This window comes from Cricetulus griseus (assembly GCF_003668045.3).
Source record: "Cricetulus griseus strain 17A/GY chromosome 1 unlocalized genomic scaffold, alternate assembly CriGri-PICRH-1.0 chr1_0, whole genome shotgun sequence".
NCBI lineage: Eukaryota > Metazoa > Chordata > Mammalia > Rodentia > Cricetidae > Cricetulus > Cricetulus griseus.
The window spans coordinates 233,894,440-233,912,767 of record NW_023276806.1 but is presented as its reverse complement, the minus strand read 5'-3'; the positions used below and the strand labels follow the sequence as shown (position 1 = coordinate 233,912,767).

General features: G+C 50.3%; 2 protein-coding genes across 6 annotated transcripts in view; one reads left to right on the top strand and one right to left on the bottom strand.

The window, feature by feature from the left end:
- Window positions 1-12,949, bottom strand: part of Brpf3 (bromodomain and PHD finger containing 3) — a 34,667-nt gene extending 21,718 nt beyond the window's left edge. For 3 of the 5 annotated variants that reach the window (XM_027389055.2, XM_027389058.2, XM_027389059.2), the window contains exons 1-5: window positions 12,825-12,949; window positions 7,512-8,982; window positions 4,199-4,355; window positions 1,902-2,033; window positions 135-263 (exon numbers count right to left, since the gene is read on the bottom strand). In XM_027389055.2, coding sequence (XP_027244856.1) covers window positions 135-263; window positions 1,902-2,033; window positions 4,199-4,355; window positions 7,512-8,956 — 1,863 coding nt within the window. In that variant the 5' untranslated portion in view covers window positions 8,957-8,982; window positions 12,825-12,949. Of the gene's footprint in view, window positions 1-134; window positions 264-1,901; window positions 2,034-4,198; window positions 4,356-7,511; window positions 8,983-12,162; window positions 12,317-12,363; window positions 12,384-12,824 lie in introns of those variants that run through there. The other 2 variants (XM_027389056.2, XM_027389057.2) reach the window with 2 other exon arrangements.
- Window positions 12,907-16,850, top strand: LOC118239460 (basic proline-rich protein-like). The gene is made up of 2 exons (XM_035450615.1): window positions 12,907-13,688; window positions 16,626-16,850. The coding sequence occupies exon 1, from the start codon at window positions 12,937-12,939 to the stop codon at window positions 13,618-13,620; it is 684 nt and encodes a 227-aa protein (XP_035306506.1). The 5' UTR covers window positions 12,907-12,936; the 3' UTR covers window positions 13,621-13,688; window positions 16,626-16,850.
- Window positions 16,851-18,328: the final 1,478 nt, after the last annotated feature.

The following is an 18,328-nucleotide window of genomic DNA, read 5'->3' as shown; positions in this document are numbered from 1 at the left end:
AGGGCGTGGTCTACCCAGACACCTGCCAGACACCACCCTGCCCTCAGTTCCGGATGCCCTGTGGCCCAACCCCTTCCTTGGCCTACTCAGAGGCTATTTCCAGGAGAGGCTTGATGCTTGGAGGGGCAACTTGCCTCGCTCAGGCTGACAGGTTCAGCAAAGATGTGTGCAGGGTCCTTCTCCTGAAGCAGGTCCAGGGTTGTCCTCAGCAGAACCGTGAACGGCATCAGCTCCAGCTCCATGGCAGCCTGCTGCACCCTGACCTGTAATGAAAGTAGGAGTGGCTAGAGTGCCTCAATGAAGAGGCACTGAGTCTTTAACCCAACTGTCATCAATCGTGTGCAACAGATCTTCACAAGGTTTTGAGACAGGGTTTCTCAAAACAAAACAAAAGAACCATACCAAAACTTACAGATGTAATAACAACTATTCATTATAATAATTAACACTTTATAACCCATGCCAGGTCCCAAGTAATGGTCTAAGCATTTTTAAAAGATTTACTTTGCCAGGCGGTGGTGGTGTACGCCTTTAATCCCAGCACTTGGGAGGCAGAGGCAGGAAGATCTGTGAGTTCCAGGCCAGCCTGGTCTACAGAGCTAGCTCCAGGACAGCTTCCAAAGCCACAGAGAAACCCTGTCTTAAAAACCAAAAAAAAAAAAAAAATTTACTTTTTTTTAGTTATGTGCATGTGTTATAGGGGTTGGGGGGGCAGTCTAGGCATTTTATGTGACACTGAGAGCTCTCCCTGAGAACATTTGTGTGGGCTCAGGGTGAACAGGGAGTCCAGGCTCGCCACTCAAGCAATGCCTGCAATAGCACCCTGTGCAATGTTATTTACATGTGTGCCCTAACGTGAAACACAGCAATGCCATGGGTGGGACAGACAAGCTCCTTCCTGCCTCTTGTCCACGTCAACATAAGCCTGCCTACTCAACCAGAGCCAGGAAGACAATCTAAGCCATAGGACCAAGCCTGGGGAAAATCATACTTTGACCTGTGGAGATCTTGAGAGTTCCTCTCTGGCCACACATGCATCACCCAGGATGCAGCATGGAACTCAAACTGTTGACTGAGGAGAGAAAGAAGGAACAGTTTTAACCCAGACCTTGAAAGCATGCAAGTGACAGCTGTTATTCTTGGACTAGAGAGAACAGTTTGGGCTTGTCATTCATTCAATTAATAATATTTGCTCTGTGCCATGTGTGGAGCACTCCAGCAGACACTCCAGCAGGGCAGAGTATCGGTACTACCGTTAATAACAGCAGCTACCACCTTGCCAGCCCTGACTATATGCCAGGCACTATTCTCAACTTTTACATACATGAACTCATCTCTACAATGCCAGCTCTGCTGTTATTTCTAAAATGAAGATGAGGAAGTGGAGGTATTCAGAGATTAAGCAATTTGTTTCATGCTATAGAAATAGAAAGAAACAGAGCCAGGCTTTAGACCCAGTCTGACAACGCACCTCCTGCCCCTAAACCACACGCTATACCACCGACCTTATCATTCCCTGTGGTCAGTGACTTATAGAATGTTCTTGGACTGAGGCTAGAAATCTCAAATGACTCCAAATCCATAAATGGCCCCGGGAGAGTCTCAGGCTGGAGGTTGTCATCTTGAAAAGCTCCGAAGCTTTTCAAAACATTTGGGTCAATCTCCCTCCAAAAACCCCTGAATCAGGAACTCCAGTCACGGACTCAGGTGTGAGGGACTAAGCAGGCTTAGGCTCCAGCCCCAAGGAGCTGAGCCACAAAACAGAGATGCCACCCACTAGAAGCACTCCACCCAATACCAAGTGGCCAGACCACAGAGCCCACAGTGCTCAGCACCAGTGGGAAAAAAGAATGCTGGCACCAGAGAAGGGCCACAGACAGACGGGGCTGGGCTCTGCTCACCTGCTCCCGCTTGAGCTTCTCCCTTTTGCGAATGAGCTCGATCAGCAGCCGTGCCCGCTCCAGGTCATGCCGGAGTTTCTGCCAGTACTTCAGCTCTTCCTTCACGGCACTTGTCTTCTCATCCTGCTCACGCTGAGCAAGGCAAGAACATGGGGGCTGGGACCTCCTTCCTTCCCACGGTCCCTGCTTTGGCCTCGGAGGGCTTCAACATTTTAGAAATCCCGCCTTTTCCAGACCCAAGGTTGCTGAGAGCCCTTCCCCCAACACCACCCAGGGCCTTTCCTCAAAGCTTCCTGGTGCTGCACAAGAACAAACACTAGGGCCAGGCGTTGGTGGCACATGCCTTTAATCCCAGCACTCAGGAGGCAGAGGCAGGTATCTGAGTTCGAGGCCAGCCTGGTCTCCAGAGCGAGTGCCAGGATAGGCTCCAAAGCTACAGAGAGAAACCCTGTCTCAAAAAACCAAAAAAAAAAAAAAAAAAAAGAACAAACACCGATAGTCACCTAGGACTGCTTCCCCAGCCCCAGAGACATGGTTGCTCAGCTATGGCCCTAAGAGCTGAAAAGAATTTCAGGAGAAAACTAGCAAGATGGGGATTGAAAGAATCTCACCCTGGAGCTTTGCCTTGGCTAGAAAACAAAGTGAAGTTCTCACTAGTTGCTTAAGGTTTGAAAATACTTTGGTAACACAGCAAAAATCAGTGACTCCAGGGCTGGAGAAATGGCTCAGGGGTTAAGACCTGCAGAGGACGTGGCTTACAACAACCTCCTGTAACTCCAGTAACTCCAGCTCCTGAGGAATCTGCCTCTAGTCTCTACACTCACCTGCATTACTATACAAACACATGTGCATGCAAACACACCCTCCCATACTAAAAAGTAAAAGAAGAAAATCAGTGAATCCAGTCCTGGAAGAGGTCACCATTGCTGAAACATAAGAATGTAATAACTTAAAGCAAACAAAAACTGGTAACATAAACTGAAATCTATGGACACAATGATTGATCCATAGTGTCAAATGTAAGACAATGGTCAAGGTGAGAATCAGAACAAAGACTGGGGATGTGGGGTAATTTGTTAATGCTGCAGAGATTTCGGAGAACCAGAGGTGCAAGAGACCAGATAGCAGGAGGAGGAATGGGGGATGGGGGAGGGTGCATGTCTTTAATCCCAGCACTGGGGAGGCAGAGGCAGGGGGATCTCTGTGAGTTGGAGGCCAACCTGGTCTGAGGGAGTTCCAGGATGGACTCAAAGTTACACTGAGAAACCCTGCCTCAAAACAACAACAACAACAAAAACCCAAACAAACAAATAAATAGGATTATTTACTCAGCCTGCTTAAATTCGACCTGCCTTTAAGAGAATGATATAACCAACCTTACTGGCCTTGGACTTCCTGTGCAAGCAGCTATTACAACCTAAGCTTAGCTTTCATCTTGTTATGTTCTCTCCCATGCGTACGTGTGTGTGTGTGTGTGTGTGTGTGTGTGTGTGTGTGTGTGTGTGTGTGTGTGTGTACACTTGCATGAGAGTGCGTGAGTATTGTGATAATCGTTTGCTGAAAGCAGTCAACAGATTAGAAGCAACAAATATCCACCATAAATTTTGGAAACAACATGTGTATATAGCTTGTTAAGGTTTCTTTGCAGTATTGAGTATCTCTGGGTCAGCTGGGGTAAAATGACTTCTTCCTTGTAAAACTGTCAAACTTTCTGCAAGGAGTTTGGGCTGGAGAGACAGTGCAGCAGTTAAGAGTTCTGGCTGCTCTTGCAGAGGACCAGGGTTCAGTTCCCAAAAAGCAAGTGGTGACTAATAACCATTTATAACTTCAGTCCCAGGTCATCCAACACCTGCTTCTGGTCTTTGTGGGCAACAGACACCCACAGAGTACACAGACGTCCATGCAGGGAAAACACCCTTGCACATAAAATAAATCTAAAAAACACACAAAATCCACAATCCCTCATTCGGATCCCATGTCATGTTTTCTGCCCTATCCAAATACAGGAAAGCACTATAGACAGGCTGGACAGACGGAAGACACAGAGAGAAGTGTGGAACTGAAGTTTGGTCAAATCAATCCGACTGAGGAACTGCTTCTCTCAAGCTCATTAGTACATGAACCAGTGCAAAGCGTCTCGTCTCCCTCCAGAGGAGCTGGCCTTGTCAGGTCTGAGGGGATTCCCTACAGGCCAAGGCTACTGGGAAGGTTCAGGGAGGAGGAGTCCCACCCACCTGGACACCATCCCTTCTCCTCTCCTCCTCCCCTAGGAGCCTCCGCCATCGCACTGTACCCACCTGCTCCGCGTTTCTCTGGGACTGTGAGTGCGAGTGCAGGCGCCTGATGAGGGGAGCGCCATTCCGAGCCTGCCGCTTCAACAGCCAGTAGTTGTGAAGCCTCTGCATGAACTGGGTTTTCTTCTGAAAGGACAGACCACTACAGATCTTGTTCAACCTTGAGTAGGGGCACAGGGGGGTGAGAGACAGGTCAGTGGGAAGCTCAGGCTACACATAGCTGAACATCCTACCCAGATCTCAGCTCACTTCTGAACCTCAGAGAAGATGACAGAATAGTGACCCAAAGTCTCACCTCAGGGGAGAGCTGAGAAAAGACATCAGAGTTAAAGCAGCTCAGACTGAGTCGTGCTTCACTTGCTTTTCCATCCTGCCCTGCAGTCCCACACTGTCAAGGGAGCTCTCTCAGAGAAGCCCTGTGCCTGGGACTGAGAGACAGGCCTGTGCTCCTGAACCCATAGCCTCCTCTTGATGAACACAACAAGAAGAAAACAGGAATTTGAGTAAGCTGTGTGCCATGTGGCCAGTTTCCTGCCTTTTGTGGCTGAGGATCTCACTGGACCCTAGGGTAGGCCACAACCAAACTCAAAGAAAGTATGCCAGGTTACTGCTTTCTGTACCCATATGTAACCCCTCAGAGTAATCTGACCTCTGAGGGTGTGTGTGTGTGTGTGTGTGTGTGTGTGTGTGTGTGTGTGTGAGAGAGAGAGAGAGAGAGAGAGAGAGAGAGAGAGAGAGAGAGGGGAGTCTCGCTACAGTACCCTGGTCCTTACGATCCTCCTGCCTCAGCCTCCCAAGTAACTGGGATTATAGGCATGTACCCAGCTGATCTTTATTTTTCATTTAAAAAAATCTTAGCATCCTAAAACTTAGCATCCTAACCAAATGTAAAGAGGAGAAAACGACAACAAAAATCTAAACATATAAGAGGATATAAGCTCAGCTGGGCGTTGGTGGCGCATGCCTTTAATCCCAGCACTCGGGAAGCAGAGGCAGGTGGATCTCTGTGAGTTCGAGACCAGCCTGGTCTACACGAGCTAGTTCCAGGACAGCCTCCAAAGCCACAGAGAAACCCTGTCTCAAAAAACCAAAAAAAAAAAAAAAAAAAAAAAAAAAAAAGAGGATATAAGCTCTAAAATTGCAGCCAGCGAAGTCTTAGGATCTGGGTTTAAACTTGTAACACTTGTGGGCGGAGCAGGAGAGGCTCCGGTGAACACCTTCCAGAGCACCGAATAAAGCATGGATAGACAAACGTTCCTAATGCAGCTAAGGTGGTGGCCCTGGCTGGGATCTGAACCCATGATCCCTTCACTGCTACAGTACACAACCACAGTAAGCAAGGCCCCCGTGCTCTTTCTTATACTTTCCTCTGCTTTATCTCCTCGCCCCACTCCACAGAAAGAGAACCAAGTATAGCTAATCGAAGTGAAACTTAAGAGATGGGCGTGTTAGAGGGGTACTGCCCATCAATGCCATCTCCATCTCCAGTCAGGTGTTCTTACCCAAAAGCCAAGCTTACCTAGGCCTTTCCCCAAAGGACAGACCCCCACCAACACCCATGCCAAGCACACCTTCCCACCTGCAAGCCAGCCCCCTCCCCCTGCCTCTTGGCCACGGTGGGGTGAACAGCATTTGAGCAGATAGAGGAGGAATACCAGTAACATAGCAGCAGCCACCATTTATTGAGCGCTTACTATCTGCCAGGCACTGTGCTAAGTATCTGACTCATATGGCCTCATTTATTTCTCACAACTCTGCTCACAGAACCAGGCTTAGTGCAATTAAGCAACTTTCCAAAGGTCACACAAAGTATTAAATGGTGTGTTTGTTCTTAGCCAGTAGAGCGGCTCCTCAGACAGCAGCTATAACAACCAAAAGCTAGCCCCAGGGCACAGATACCCTACAGATGGGGACTAAGTGCTGACCCAGTTACCTCAATAAAGAGACAACCAAGGCCAGCTCTGTGTCTAGAAGACACACTCAGGAGGTGCTGAAGTTCTCGACAGAGCCTCCCTATCCTCATCTTGTTCTGGTTATCTCCCCAGGGCAGCAAGCCTGGTAGCCTCCTGTCCCCTCATACAACGGACTTCCTACAACCTGCCAGGACTGCTTTATCTCTAACCTTCTCATCTAGACTCAGGCAGAAGACAGCCCAGCACTCACAGCCCAGTCTCTGCCCCTTTCCACCTAGCCCCACCCCTTAGAACAGGATGTGGCATGTAGTAAGTGCTCAATAAATACCTCATTGAATGAATCAACAAAGGAGCGAACAACGTTACCTCCTGTGGCTGTGGTTTCTTCATCTGGGAATATGGGAGAAGGTGCAAGGACTACATTAGATGAATAGATGAATAGTCTCCAAGATTCCTTCCTTCCTTCCTTCCTTCCTTCCTTCTCTAATGGGATATGCTTTTCCTTTTTTTTTTTTTTTTTTTTTTTTTTTTTTTGGTCAGGGTCTCCCTGTGTAGCCCTTGCTGGCCTAGAACTTACTATGTAGAACAGGCTGGACTGGAACTCCCAGAGATTCACCTGACTCTGCCTCCCCAGTGCTGGGATTAAAGTTGTGTATCAACACACCCAGCTACCATGGTATATGTTTTAAAGGGATCACCTTGAGGTGGCCTCTGCTGGAAAATATTCCCTGCTAAGCTCCCAACCCTCCAGCAGACCCAGCTACCACACTGAGAGTTTAACGCAGGCACAGTGAACTGTCTGCAGACTCTCAGGGAGGTCCAGGTGGCTTGGTTATAAAGCTGAACTTTCCCCTGAATCTAAAGCTTCTCAAGGAGGACCGCCCTCCCATGTCCCTTGTAAATAAAAAGTCCCCATCTTTCCCAGGACAGAGCATTTTGGAAGGCAGGTATCGAACCCTTAACACAGGCGCTCCCCATTTTGGAAGAGTTCTGTTCCCACAAGGGTTTTGTGAGGCCTATGTGAGAGCCCTTGGGGTTGTCACAAAGATGAGGTGACGCGAGGGACACAGCCTGCATGTACAAAGACCAGAAATGATAACCACCTAGAAATCGATGGAGAGCCTAACAGTGGAGGATTACCCTGTTCACAATGCCATTTAGTGTCACTGCGAAAACTGCCAGCTCGGTGGATACATGTCACCCAAGTATCTAAGTGACTTATGCCACTGTGAACCAGAGGAAACACATTACTCAGAGGGCACAAAACAGGACCTGGTTCTAAAGGACAAGCTTGAATTTGGGGGCCCAGAGGTCAGATATCCATCAACCATATTTGGAGAAGACCTGTCCTAGGGTGAAGACCAAACCAAGAGTCCCTCAAGAGCCCTCCTGATGAGGCTCACCTGTAAGAGGGTATCTGTGGGACAGTGACCATGGGGGCCGTGGTGGAGGGCGTCTCTCGGCCAGCTTCCTCTGGTTCCTTCTTGATCTTCTGCTTTAAACTCATCTTGCTCTTCTTGGACACCCCCTTATGGGGGCTGCCCACCCCACCTTGGCCTTCCTGATCTTCCTCCTCTGCTTCTTCCTCTTCCTCCTCCCTACCATCCTCTTTCAGGCCATCCTCATCCCCCGCCTCGATGAGGCTTCTGGGTGAGTCACCCTTTCTCCTGGCAGGGGCCACACTCGGAGAGTGGGCCTCACAGTAGGCAGTCTTCCGTACAGTAAAGATGGTGCCGTTGAGGCTCGTTTCTCTCATGGGCTCAATCTTCATGAAGAGTCCAGCCCGCTGCGCGCATGTCACGTGGAAGGCGGTGTAGCAGTTCACCTTATGGCACTGGATAGCTGCACCCAGCCCTTTCTGCTTGCAGATATAACAGGTTAGCTTCCAACGGGCAGGTGGAATGTTGTCAATGCCCTCAATAGGCTCCAGGAACACGGTATTAGCAAAGCAGACTTCAGGGATCCAGATGGCACAGACTACATGGGCCCAGTGGCCATCACTGGTCTGTTTGAAGGCCCCACCTTTATTGGGGCAAAGAACACAATCCACTGGCCGAGAGGGAGACTGCAGGCAGCAGCGGCATAACCACTGTCCCTCTGGGATGTAGGGGACACCATAGCACTCCTGGTGCACAGCTAAGTTGCAGATGTCACAGAAGAGGATGACATTGCTATTGTGGCATTCGTCATCCAGGCATACACAGCAGAAGGCGTCTTCATCAATTAGTGATTGCTGTGCCCCACTGCTGCGACTTTCCAAGTACGACTCCTTCTCAAGCCGGTCCACCAGCAGCTCAAAGGTATCTGCCGACACCGAACTGTGCCCGTCTGCTCGACGCTTCTCGTTTACCATGTCTAGCCAGGCAAGGTCTTCCTCATCCATGTCGTATTCTACCTCAGCATCCTGGTCTTCTGGAGGCTTCTCAATGTAGCGGTAATAAGCAGCAGGCAATGGGGGTGCTTCCGGCTGGCTACCTGTATCCACCACGCGGAAGCTGGGCTGTGGGAGGTGGGAGGAAGTGCCAGACGCGTGCTTGGAACAGGACTCCTTCTTCTTGCCTTTAGATGAGGATTTCTTGGACTTGGCAGGGAATTGAGGCTGCTCACTATTTTCCTTGTTACTGTTGCACTCGGTGATATCCTGAGCAGTGAGCTCATCTTCGGTGATGATCTTGAGTGGGTCATAAATGCTGATACGATGGAGGCGGCCGTCGATGTCCACCTCGACAATCCTCTGGGCTTGGGCATATGTCAAGGTCTCTCGTGTGGGTGAGCACTTAAGACTGTATGGGGATGGGGATCTCCGGCCCTCGGCGCTCTGCCGTGACTTTCGACGAGGCTTCCTCATGGCAACTGGAAACCGCAAACACAAGCCTGAAGAGAGAGTCACAAAAGTGTAAACTGGATATTCATTGCTATATGCACTCATTCACCCTTCTATCAAGTGGACACCACGTGATCTGGCTGTTCCCTCCATACAACGGCCCTCTAAAGCACCCAAGAGGCACCTTCTTTTAGTCTTTTCACAAACATCAATTAACAGTGAAATTTTTTTTTTCTGATTACTTTAAAATTGCAAATCCCAGCTAGGCAGTGGTGGCACTGAGGAGGCACAGGCTGGCCTCCTCCAATACTGGAGGAGTTGCAGACCTCCTTTGCATGACCTTTAGGTGGGTGCTGGGGATCAAACTCAGGTCTTCATGATTACACAGTAAGCCCGTCCCCAGCCCTGAAATTCAACACCATGATCTCTTCCTCAAGGAGGCCTACCCAACTAAAAGGAAAGACACAGACGGGTCCTTATAATATGACACACGATGATATCTAGTATTGTAATGATACATGCAATGCTGTGAGACAGTTGATTATGGGAAAAGATGGTGGTAAAGGGTTCCCAAAACAAGATACTCAATTAGAAGGATTGCTTGAGCCCAGGAGCTCAAAGCCAGCAACAAAGCAAGGCCATGTCTTGTTTGTTTGTTTGAGACAGGATTTCTCTACATAACCCTGGCTGTCCTGAAATTCAGGATGTAGGCTACTGCGCCCAGCTAAGATCATGTTTGTGTTTTGTTTTGTTTTGGAAAAGGGAGGCAAAACAATAATTGTGACAATGAGACTACCATCTACTTTCTAACAACAACAAAACACAAGAGTCCCAGCACTCAGGAGGCAGAGGCAGGCGGATCTCTGTGAGTTTGAGGCCAGTCTGGTCTACAGAGTGAGTTCCAGGACAACCAGGGCTATATAGTGAGACCCTGTCTCTAAATAAATAAATATTTAAAATAAAATCATAGGTCTAAGGCCTTTCCCAAGACATCTTACCATAGTTAGAAACCTTCTCTCTAGACCCTGTGAAGAGTAAAGACATCTGAAATGTTTCAAATCATAGTACCCAGGGTACTTCCTGAAGAAGGCAGCACCTAATGCTTAGGGCATTTCCAACCACAAACCTTGCAAAATCTGGGAATGGTTCTAAGAAATCTTTTAAATTTTAAGAAGCCTTTGGAGATTTTCATTGGACTCAAGGACAAGCTGATTGGGGTAGTATCTGAGATGAATTCTCAATGTACTATTACCTCAGAAATCTCTATCCCTTGATATTTACATCCGATCCACCCTTGGGTAGCAGAGAAAGCCTTAGGCTTCCCACAGCATTCTCTGGATGTAGGGAACTATGCCAAGCCCCTAAGGAGTAGTTACAGGCAGTTACCAAGGCCATCATTGGTAGGAACAACAGGAAGACTTTTGAGATACAACAATGACAGTTCAGCATACTTTCACACACTACAATGGCCTTTTCTTTTTACCATTTCTCATGGCTACCTCAGGAGGTTGTGCAGACATTATCATTTCCATGTCAGGCATGAAGAAACAGAAGCTCAGAAAACTGTGACTCAGCCAAAGCTGACTTGACTCCTGATCACCTGTGTTCGAGCTGGGAGGTTATGAACACCAGTGAGACCCTGGGATCTCTACAAAGACGTTCTGCACCAATCTGGGTTTTAATCTTAGTCCCCTGTAACCTGGACAAAGTTTTTAATGTCCCCGTGTCTCCACACTTCATCAATAAATCACGGGCAGTGCTGGGTACATTGGTATTCTTTTAATCCCAGCACTTGGGAGGGAGAAGCAGGCCAGTATCTGTGAACTTTGAGGTCAGCCACATCTACACAGTTTTTCAGACCAGCCACAGCACATAGTGAGACTCTCCCTTAAAAAGTAAATATATAAGGGCTGGGAAGAGAGCTCAGCAGTTAAGAGGACCTAGGTTTGATTTCTAGCACACACATTGTGGATCACAACTCTTTAACTCCAGTTCCAGGGTATTGGTATCTGGACTCCCAGGGAAACCAGAAATATATCAGCCAAAATATGCATACACATAAAAATGAAAACAAAAAATAAATAAATAAAAATAGATAAAAGCAGCCAAGCGTTGGTGGCGCATGCCTTTAAACCCAGCACTCGGGAGGCAGAGGTGGGTGGATCTCTGTGAGTTCGAGGCCAGCCTGGTCTTCAAAGAGTGTTCCAGGACAGTCTCCAAACCTTCAGAGAAACCCTGTATCGAAACCCCCCCTCAAAAAAAAGATAAAAGCATGAACAAAAACATATTTGTTGTTTGAGATAGGGTTTCTATGTGTAGCTCTGGCTGTGTTGGAACTCACTCTGTAGACTGGGCTGGCCTTGAATTCAGAGATCTGCCTGTCTCTGCTTCTACAGTGCTGGGATTAAAGTGTTTGCCACCACTGTCTAGGCAAATGTTTTCTTAAGAACGATCAATAAATTATCGCTGACAACCATAGTGATAAGGCCTTTAAATTCCAAGGTGTGACTTAAACTAAGCTGTCTGAGGAGCAATATGTGGCAGGTATACAAAACCATTTGGAACCAAAGGAAAACAGAACAATGACAGCAACTCTGTTCAGGTTCCCGAAGCCCTGGGGCCACTAGATCATTTACAAATGTCAAGGGAGCACAGGGCATTGGTGGTGCACGCCTTCAACCCCAGCACTCGGGAGGCAGAGGCAGGAGGATCTCAGTGAGTTTGAGGCCAGCCTGGTCTACAGAGTGAGTTCCAGGACAGCCTCCAAAGCTACACAGAGAAATCCTGTCTCTGAAGGGGGGGGGGGTCAAGGTCTCCGAAGCAGCCCCAGCCCTGAACAAACACGACGTATTCCCCAACCCTCCAAAGGCAGGGAGCCTCCGGGGAGGGAACAGGTACTTCAGTATCAATTTTGAAGAGTCTACAGTGCCCCTCTCTACCCATCTGCAGCCTCAGAAATCGTCTCTCAACCCGCCCCCAAGTTCCAGTCCCGACCCCCCCACACACACTCGGGGCTCCCGCTGTCACCAGGAGCAAACAGCGAGGCAGGGCTGCGGCTGAGGAAAGCCAAGAGTTTCGCCTACAAGGAGCTAACATCCAGACCGCGTTATTTTTGGCGGGAGTTTCCTCACGTCCGCAAGTCTTTTCCTACACACGTCCCTGGTACCCCCAACACCCCGTCGAGCCACGTCCTCCGCTGCCCGAGCCCCGACTCGACTCGCCCACCTCACCCTGACCCCCCGAACCAGGGGTTTCAACAATTGGACCGAACCCGCCCTGCACGCCACACGGGAGGCTCAGGAGGCCGGGTGAGACCCCGGACAAGCTCCCCGCCCCTTCAGAGGGGCGCCCCTTCGGCGGGAGTCTTCAGGGCCCCGACCCCCGGAGGGGAGAGGGAGAACATCTCCCCGGACACCTCAGGGGAAGCGCACCACAGGCTGACGCCGAGTCCGACCCTCGCAGGGAAGGCGAGCGCCAGCCGACGAGGGGGCGGGGGCAGAGATGCGAGCACTCATTGGCCGCCCGACCTGCCCGTCAAGGGGGAACCCGGGCGCCGAGAGCGGCCCCCGAAAGGCGGAACTCTCGCCCGGCCCGGCCAATAGGAGAGCACGGGGAGGGCGGGGCTTAGCCGCCCGGCTGCCAGGACCGGGGAAGAAACAAGATGGCGGGTGCGGGAGGGGGTCCTCGCTTTGCAGCTCCCCCTCGCGCGCCTTCCCCGGCTCCGTCGCCGCCCTCGCTCCGCGGGGTGTGGGGGGGGGTGGCTCGCGCGTCGCCCCCGCGCCCCACCGGGACGCCCCCCTGTGCTGCCCCGGCTGCCCCCCCTGCGCGCCGCGCTCGCCCCCGCCGCCCCGCTCGCTCCGGCCCCGCCGCCGCCGCCGCCGCCCCGTTTTACCTCAGCCGCCGGCCGGGCCCCTGGTTTCTGGGGCCCCGTGGGCGCGGGCGGGCGGGCGAGCGGGCGAGCGGGCGAGCGGGCGGGCCACCGAGCAGGTCCGCGCGCGGGCCCGATGGCTGAGGGAGCGCGGCCTCCGCCTCCTCCGCCGCCGCCGCCGCCGGCCCCGGCCCCGGCCCTCCGCTCCGTCTCCCCCGGCCCGGCCGCCGCTCCCGGGGGGAGGGGGAATGGAGCCGCCGCCGCCGCCGCCACCGCTGCCGCCACGGAGCCCGGCCGAGGGGAGGGAGGGAGGGATCAGCCCCCAGGCAGGATCCGCCCCTCGGCCTCCCCCCGCCACCTCCACCCCTTCCCTCGCTCCCTCCCCGGCTCGAGCCGCCGCACGCGAAGCGGGAGCGCGAAAGCGCGGGGAGCCCGACCGGAGCCGGTGCCCCCGCCCGAGCCCGGCGCGGTGCTGGCGGCTGCGCGGGGAGACGGAGCGCGGAGCCACCTTCCCCGGCTCGGGCGGGCGAGCGGGGCCGAGCGCAGGCTGTCCGGCTCGCCGCCGCGCTTCACCCCCGGCCTGCCCCGCAGCGGTTCGCGCTCTGAATTCGGGGAGCCCTGGCCTCCCCCACCCCGGTCAGAGCGTGGAGGCCCCGCCGCCCCCCCCCCAGGTGGAGCCCCCTGCGCCCTCCCCGCCCCCCCAGAGTGTCACCAGGCGACCACCGAGGAGGTCCCGGCGGTGTGTGGCTTCCACCGGCGCAGGTGGCCGCGCGGATCCCACAAAGTCGTCCCTCCCCAGGCCCCCGGGACAAAGGTCTAGCGGTGTCCACCCCTCCCCTCCCCCAGTGAGGACAGCCCGGGGAAGACCCGCGTCTGTTGTGTGTCCAGGTGAGCCTCCTGTTCCTCACACGGCTGCTGCAACAGACCCGACTCTTCCATCTGTGTGGCTTGTTGTTGTTGGTTTTGTTTTTGTTTTTTCAAGCAAACATAAAAGTTTGACAGTCTGCTTAAGCGAGCTTCCTAGTTCCGTGTGACACTCTAGGCATGGGAAATACTTTTCTCCCCGATTCTGATTCGTCCAGGAGTCGGTTAATTGAATGCACTACGCGGCTTTCTAAAAGACGCCTGCCTGACAAATAGCAACTTCAGACTTGGAGGTGTACCCAAACTGGCTTTTGTTCCAATAAAAGAAAAATAAGTAGGAGAAAAGGGTCCCTTTGCCAACCCCCTTGTGCCTATAAATTTGAAAGCTTACCTCTCATGACGGAGGTCTTAAACACCGATACTTAATGGTGCTTATACAGGGTATATGGATAAGCTGCCACCGAGTATGAAGATGAATGACATATTTTGAAAGCGTTGCCTCCGCTCGCTCGCACGGTTGAAGAGACTTTCACAATTGCTTGCTTGGCTCTGATACCCAGGGCACGGGTGATACCGTTGGAAGGATAGAGAATAAACTCTTAGGGTCCAAAGATGGAAGTATAGGTGTTCAGCACCCTAAGTAAATGATTCAGAGTTTACCAGCCCAGTAAACCAAGGCAGTTAGTTTTCGTTACAGGGGTCCTTTCTCGATAGATGGGTACTGCAAAAATAGCCAATTTTTAAGAAGGGAAGGGCATGGCTTGGGCTGAGCAAGAGCAGAGCAGTGTTTTAAAGTTCTGAAGCTGAGGTGCTGTGAATTAGTTGAGTGTTCTAAAGCTTGGGGGAATCCTCATGGGGGTGTGTGTGGAAAGATTAATTGTGGAGGGGAAAGCCCTGGGGGAAGAGAATTTTGCAATTACTTTAGGTTTTCAAAAAACCTCGAGGAACAGAAACAGGAATTTCATGTCTTGTTCTTCTACAATCTGAAATATAAACATATAAGAAGCGTTTCTTTCTCATCTTCCATGCCTGTGTATGTCCTGCACTTGTTTCTTGAACGACATCCCTGAGCTTATTTATCAAGACCTCCTTTGCAGGATTGGGAGGGATCGTTTCCCCCTAAAATGAACAAATAAATACCTAAGAAGCTATCCCAGTTTGCACATGCAGTGATTTAAGTGCTGTCGAAAACACACAGCAGCCTAATCATGCAATCTCCGGCCTTCCCTTGTTCATTTCCATAAGACCTCACTCACCCCATGTTTAAAGTGGTGACATTACAGTCGCCCTTATTTGCCTTTGACATGGGAAATTGGTTTCCTGTAGCATAACCTCACACATAACCAGTTCTCTGGGGTGTAATCTCAGATGTAACATGCAACAATTATGTCATTAAAAACAAATTTGGATCAGACATCCCAGAGGCACTAAATTTAATTCCCTTTAATCTTTAGCTATTTTAAAGAATTTGAACTCATCAGTCCCTGGCCTGTCCATTAAACAGTGCCGCAGTTAAGTTCAACAAAGCAAACAAGGACTCTGCCTTCGACTCTCAAGTGTTTGTTTTTGTTTTAATTTTTCTTTTGTATTAAAACTATTGTGAGCCCAACACACACACCTTTAATCCTAGCACTCGGGAGGCAGAACTCTGTGAGTCGAAGGCCATCTTGGTCTACATAGCAAGTTCAAGGCTCTCTCACTGTGAGAGAGCCTGTCTCAACTAAACAAAGCAAAAAACTTGATTTTGAAGAACGTGTAATTACATACATACACCCCAAAATCAAGCAGGCCTGCAGCTCGCTGAGATGGTGGACTTCTCGAAGGCTAGAATCGTCATTCTGAAGCTGTGGCGCAGTATAGTGGACTTGACACTTGTAACCATCACGTATTTAATTTATATTTAATTCATGTATCCCCACAGGAAAGAGATAAATGAGAGCTGAAACTAGAAAAACAGTTCTCTGTGGTCGCCTTTATGACACCTGTCTTTTGTCTTCATTGTCCTTCCTCGTCACCTAAGGTCTCTCATTCTCCTTTCTGCATGTCATCCTGTTCACACATGTACCCTTGTTTACATATGAACATAGATGCTAAAGGCTCGGATCAGAATACTAGGGAAAGCAAATGCTTTTTTTCCTTTTGAGACTCTGTTGAGCTCCCCTAATATATATTCTAAGTCCATTCTACAGTTTTACTTCATGTTTGGAATTTTTTTTTTATTTGTATTTATGTAGCACACTCATACCACAGTGCCCAGGGTGGAGGCCGGAGAGCAACATGTAGGAGGAGCTGGTTATCTCCTACAGTGTGAGTTCTAAGGGTTTAAGTCTTCAGGCCTTGATAGCAAGTTCCTTTACTCACTGAGCCATCTCAGCACCCCACTTATACGTGTTTTTAAGAATCAAAGCAGGGCCTGGAGAGATGGCTCAGAGGTTAAGAGCACTGACTGCTCTTCCAGAGGATCAATTCCCAGCATCCACATGGCAGCTCACAACTGTCTGTAATTCCAGTTTCAGGGGATCTGACACCTCCATACCAAGCAAATACAACGAAGTTAAATAAATTACTAAAAAAAGGATCAAAGCAGGCCAAGCAGTGGTAGTGACTTTAACCCCAGCACTGGGGAGGCAGAGGCAGGTGGATCTCTATGAGTTCAAGGTCAGCTTGGTCTACAGATCGAGTTCCAGGTTGGCCAGAGTTACACAGAGAAACCCTGTCTACAATAATAATAGTATTATTAGCTTTGGGCAACTCTGTCCTTGCAGGGTACAGGAGTGTTCCATTAGCTTTTTCAACTGGCCATCATAGAGTAAGACCAGAGTCAACAGCAGCCGAGTCGGCTAAGACACCCCCCCACACTGTGAAACAGCAACCTTCTTTCTTCCTAATGGACAAGATTAGCCAGTATCTGTCACCCTCGTCAACACTGGGACCCTTTCTCACCATTATCTTGTGATACAGGATTCAACAATGGGGCTGGAGAGAAGGCTCAGCAGTTAGGAGCAATGATTGCTCTTCCCGAGGACATGACTTCAGTCTCACCACTCCTGTTGGGTGCCTCAAAACTGCCTGAAACTCCAGTTCCAGAAGGGGGTGGGATCGCACACCCCTGTCTAGCTACTATGTGCATGTGTGTGTGCACAAACCTTCATATATATGTAAATAAAAACAAAAATAAAGCCTGTCGATGGTGGTGACATGCTTAATCCCAGCACTCAGGAGGCAGAGGCAGGCAGATCTCTGTGAGTTCAAGGTCAGCCTGGTCTGCCAGAACGAGTTCCAGGACAGCCAAAGCTACACAGAGAAACCCTGTCTTGAAAAACAACAACAACAAAAAAACCCTCTTAAAAAAATAAAAACTAAGCCGGGCGTTGGTGGCGCACGCCTTTAATCCCAGCACTCAAGAGGCAGAGGCAGGCGGATCTCTGTGAGTTCAAGGCCAGCCTGGTCTCCAGAGTGCCGGTATAGGCTCCAAAGCTACAGAGAAACCCTGTCTGGAAAAACAAAAAATAAAATAAAATTTAAAATTTAAAAAAAAAAAACTCAAAATAGCCAGTAGGGAAAACACTGCACCGTCTTTTTCTAGAGGCAGGCAGCCCTCCCTGCTTCCCAAGCTAATGAGCCCCAAGTGATGGAGATGAGAGCACTCATTGGTGAGTAAGTCATTAGGCTTAATCATGAAAGGTGATGTCCCTCTTCTGTCCCTTTGTCTCCATACCTATCTACTCTAATTACAGAAGCAGCTGCCACCATGTAGTCATTGCTTTGTGACTCAGAGCACTTAATGTACCCTGAATGCCAGCACCCCAGCCTCACTAGGTGTTGTCCCGGCCACCTGTCGGAAGCCCAGCTCTCCTTACTAGGGTTTTCTGCGGTGCTCTGAGGCCAGTTGTTGGACTGGAATGGAGTGGGTATGAGTAACTCATTCCTACTACCTGTTGTGTTTTCAGGAATGGCTACAGTCTGGTAGGCAGCTTCATTGCTAAGTGGCTCAGACAAGGCATAGAGGGTAGTGTGGGCACCATGGCTTGAGTGTCCCCAGGACCTAGACACAAGGCTAGAACAAGTTTCCTTATAAAAATAATCACGTGTCGTAATCAGCCAGGCCGTGGATTTGCTTCAACAGTGGGGACCTCAGCTGTGGTCTGTGAGGCCTGCCACAGACTCCATATGGAGGTCCCAGGGGCTACCCATCCGAGGACTATCACTAGACCAGCAGGGCTATACAGACTGAGGACTCGCTGCAGGCAAGTCCTGTCACTTGGCTCTACTGTCCCAACTTCATCCGGGGATCACAGGATGCTTTTGCTACCAGAAAAAATCCACCTCAGATATCCCCAAATGTCATAAAAGCTACAACACTGGGGGCTGGAGAGATGTCTCAGCAGTTAGGGGCACTGGCTGCTCTTCCAGAGGACCTTGGTTCCTAGCCGCCACACCAGCTGGTTTACAACTGCCTGTGACTCCAGCTCCAGAAGGATTCAAAGCCCCTGGCCTCCAGGGGGACACCTGCACTCACACCCATGTGCTCACACATACTCATAACTTAAAATAATAAAAATACATCTTTGAGGGAGGCTGTAGGCATGGCTCGGTAGTTAAGAGCACTGGCTGCTCTTCCAGTAGACCTGAGTGAGATTCTCAGCACCTATGTGCCGGCTCAC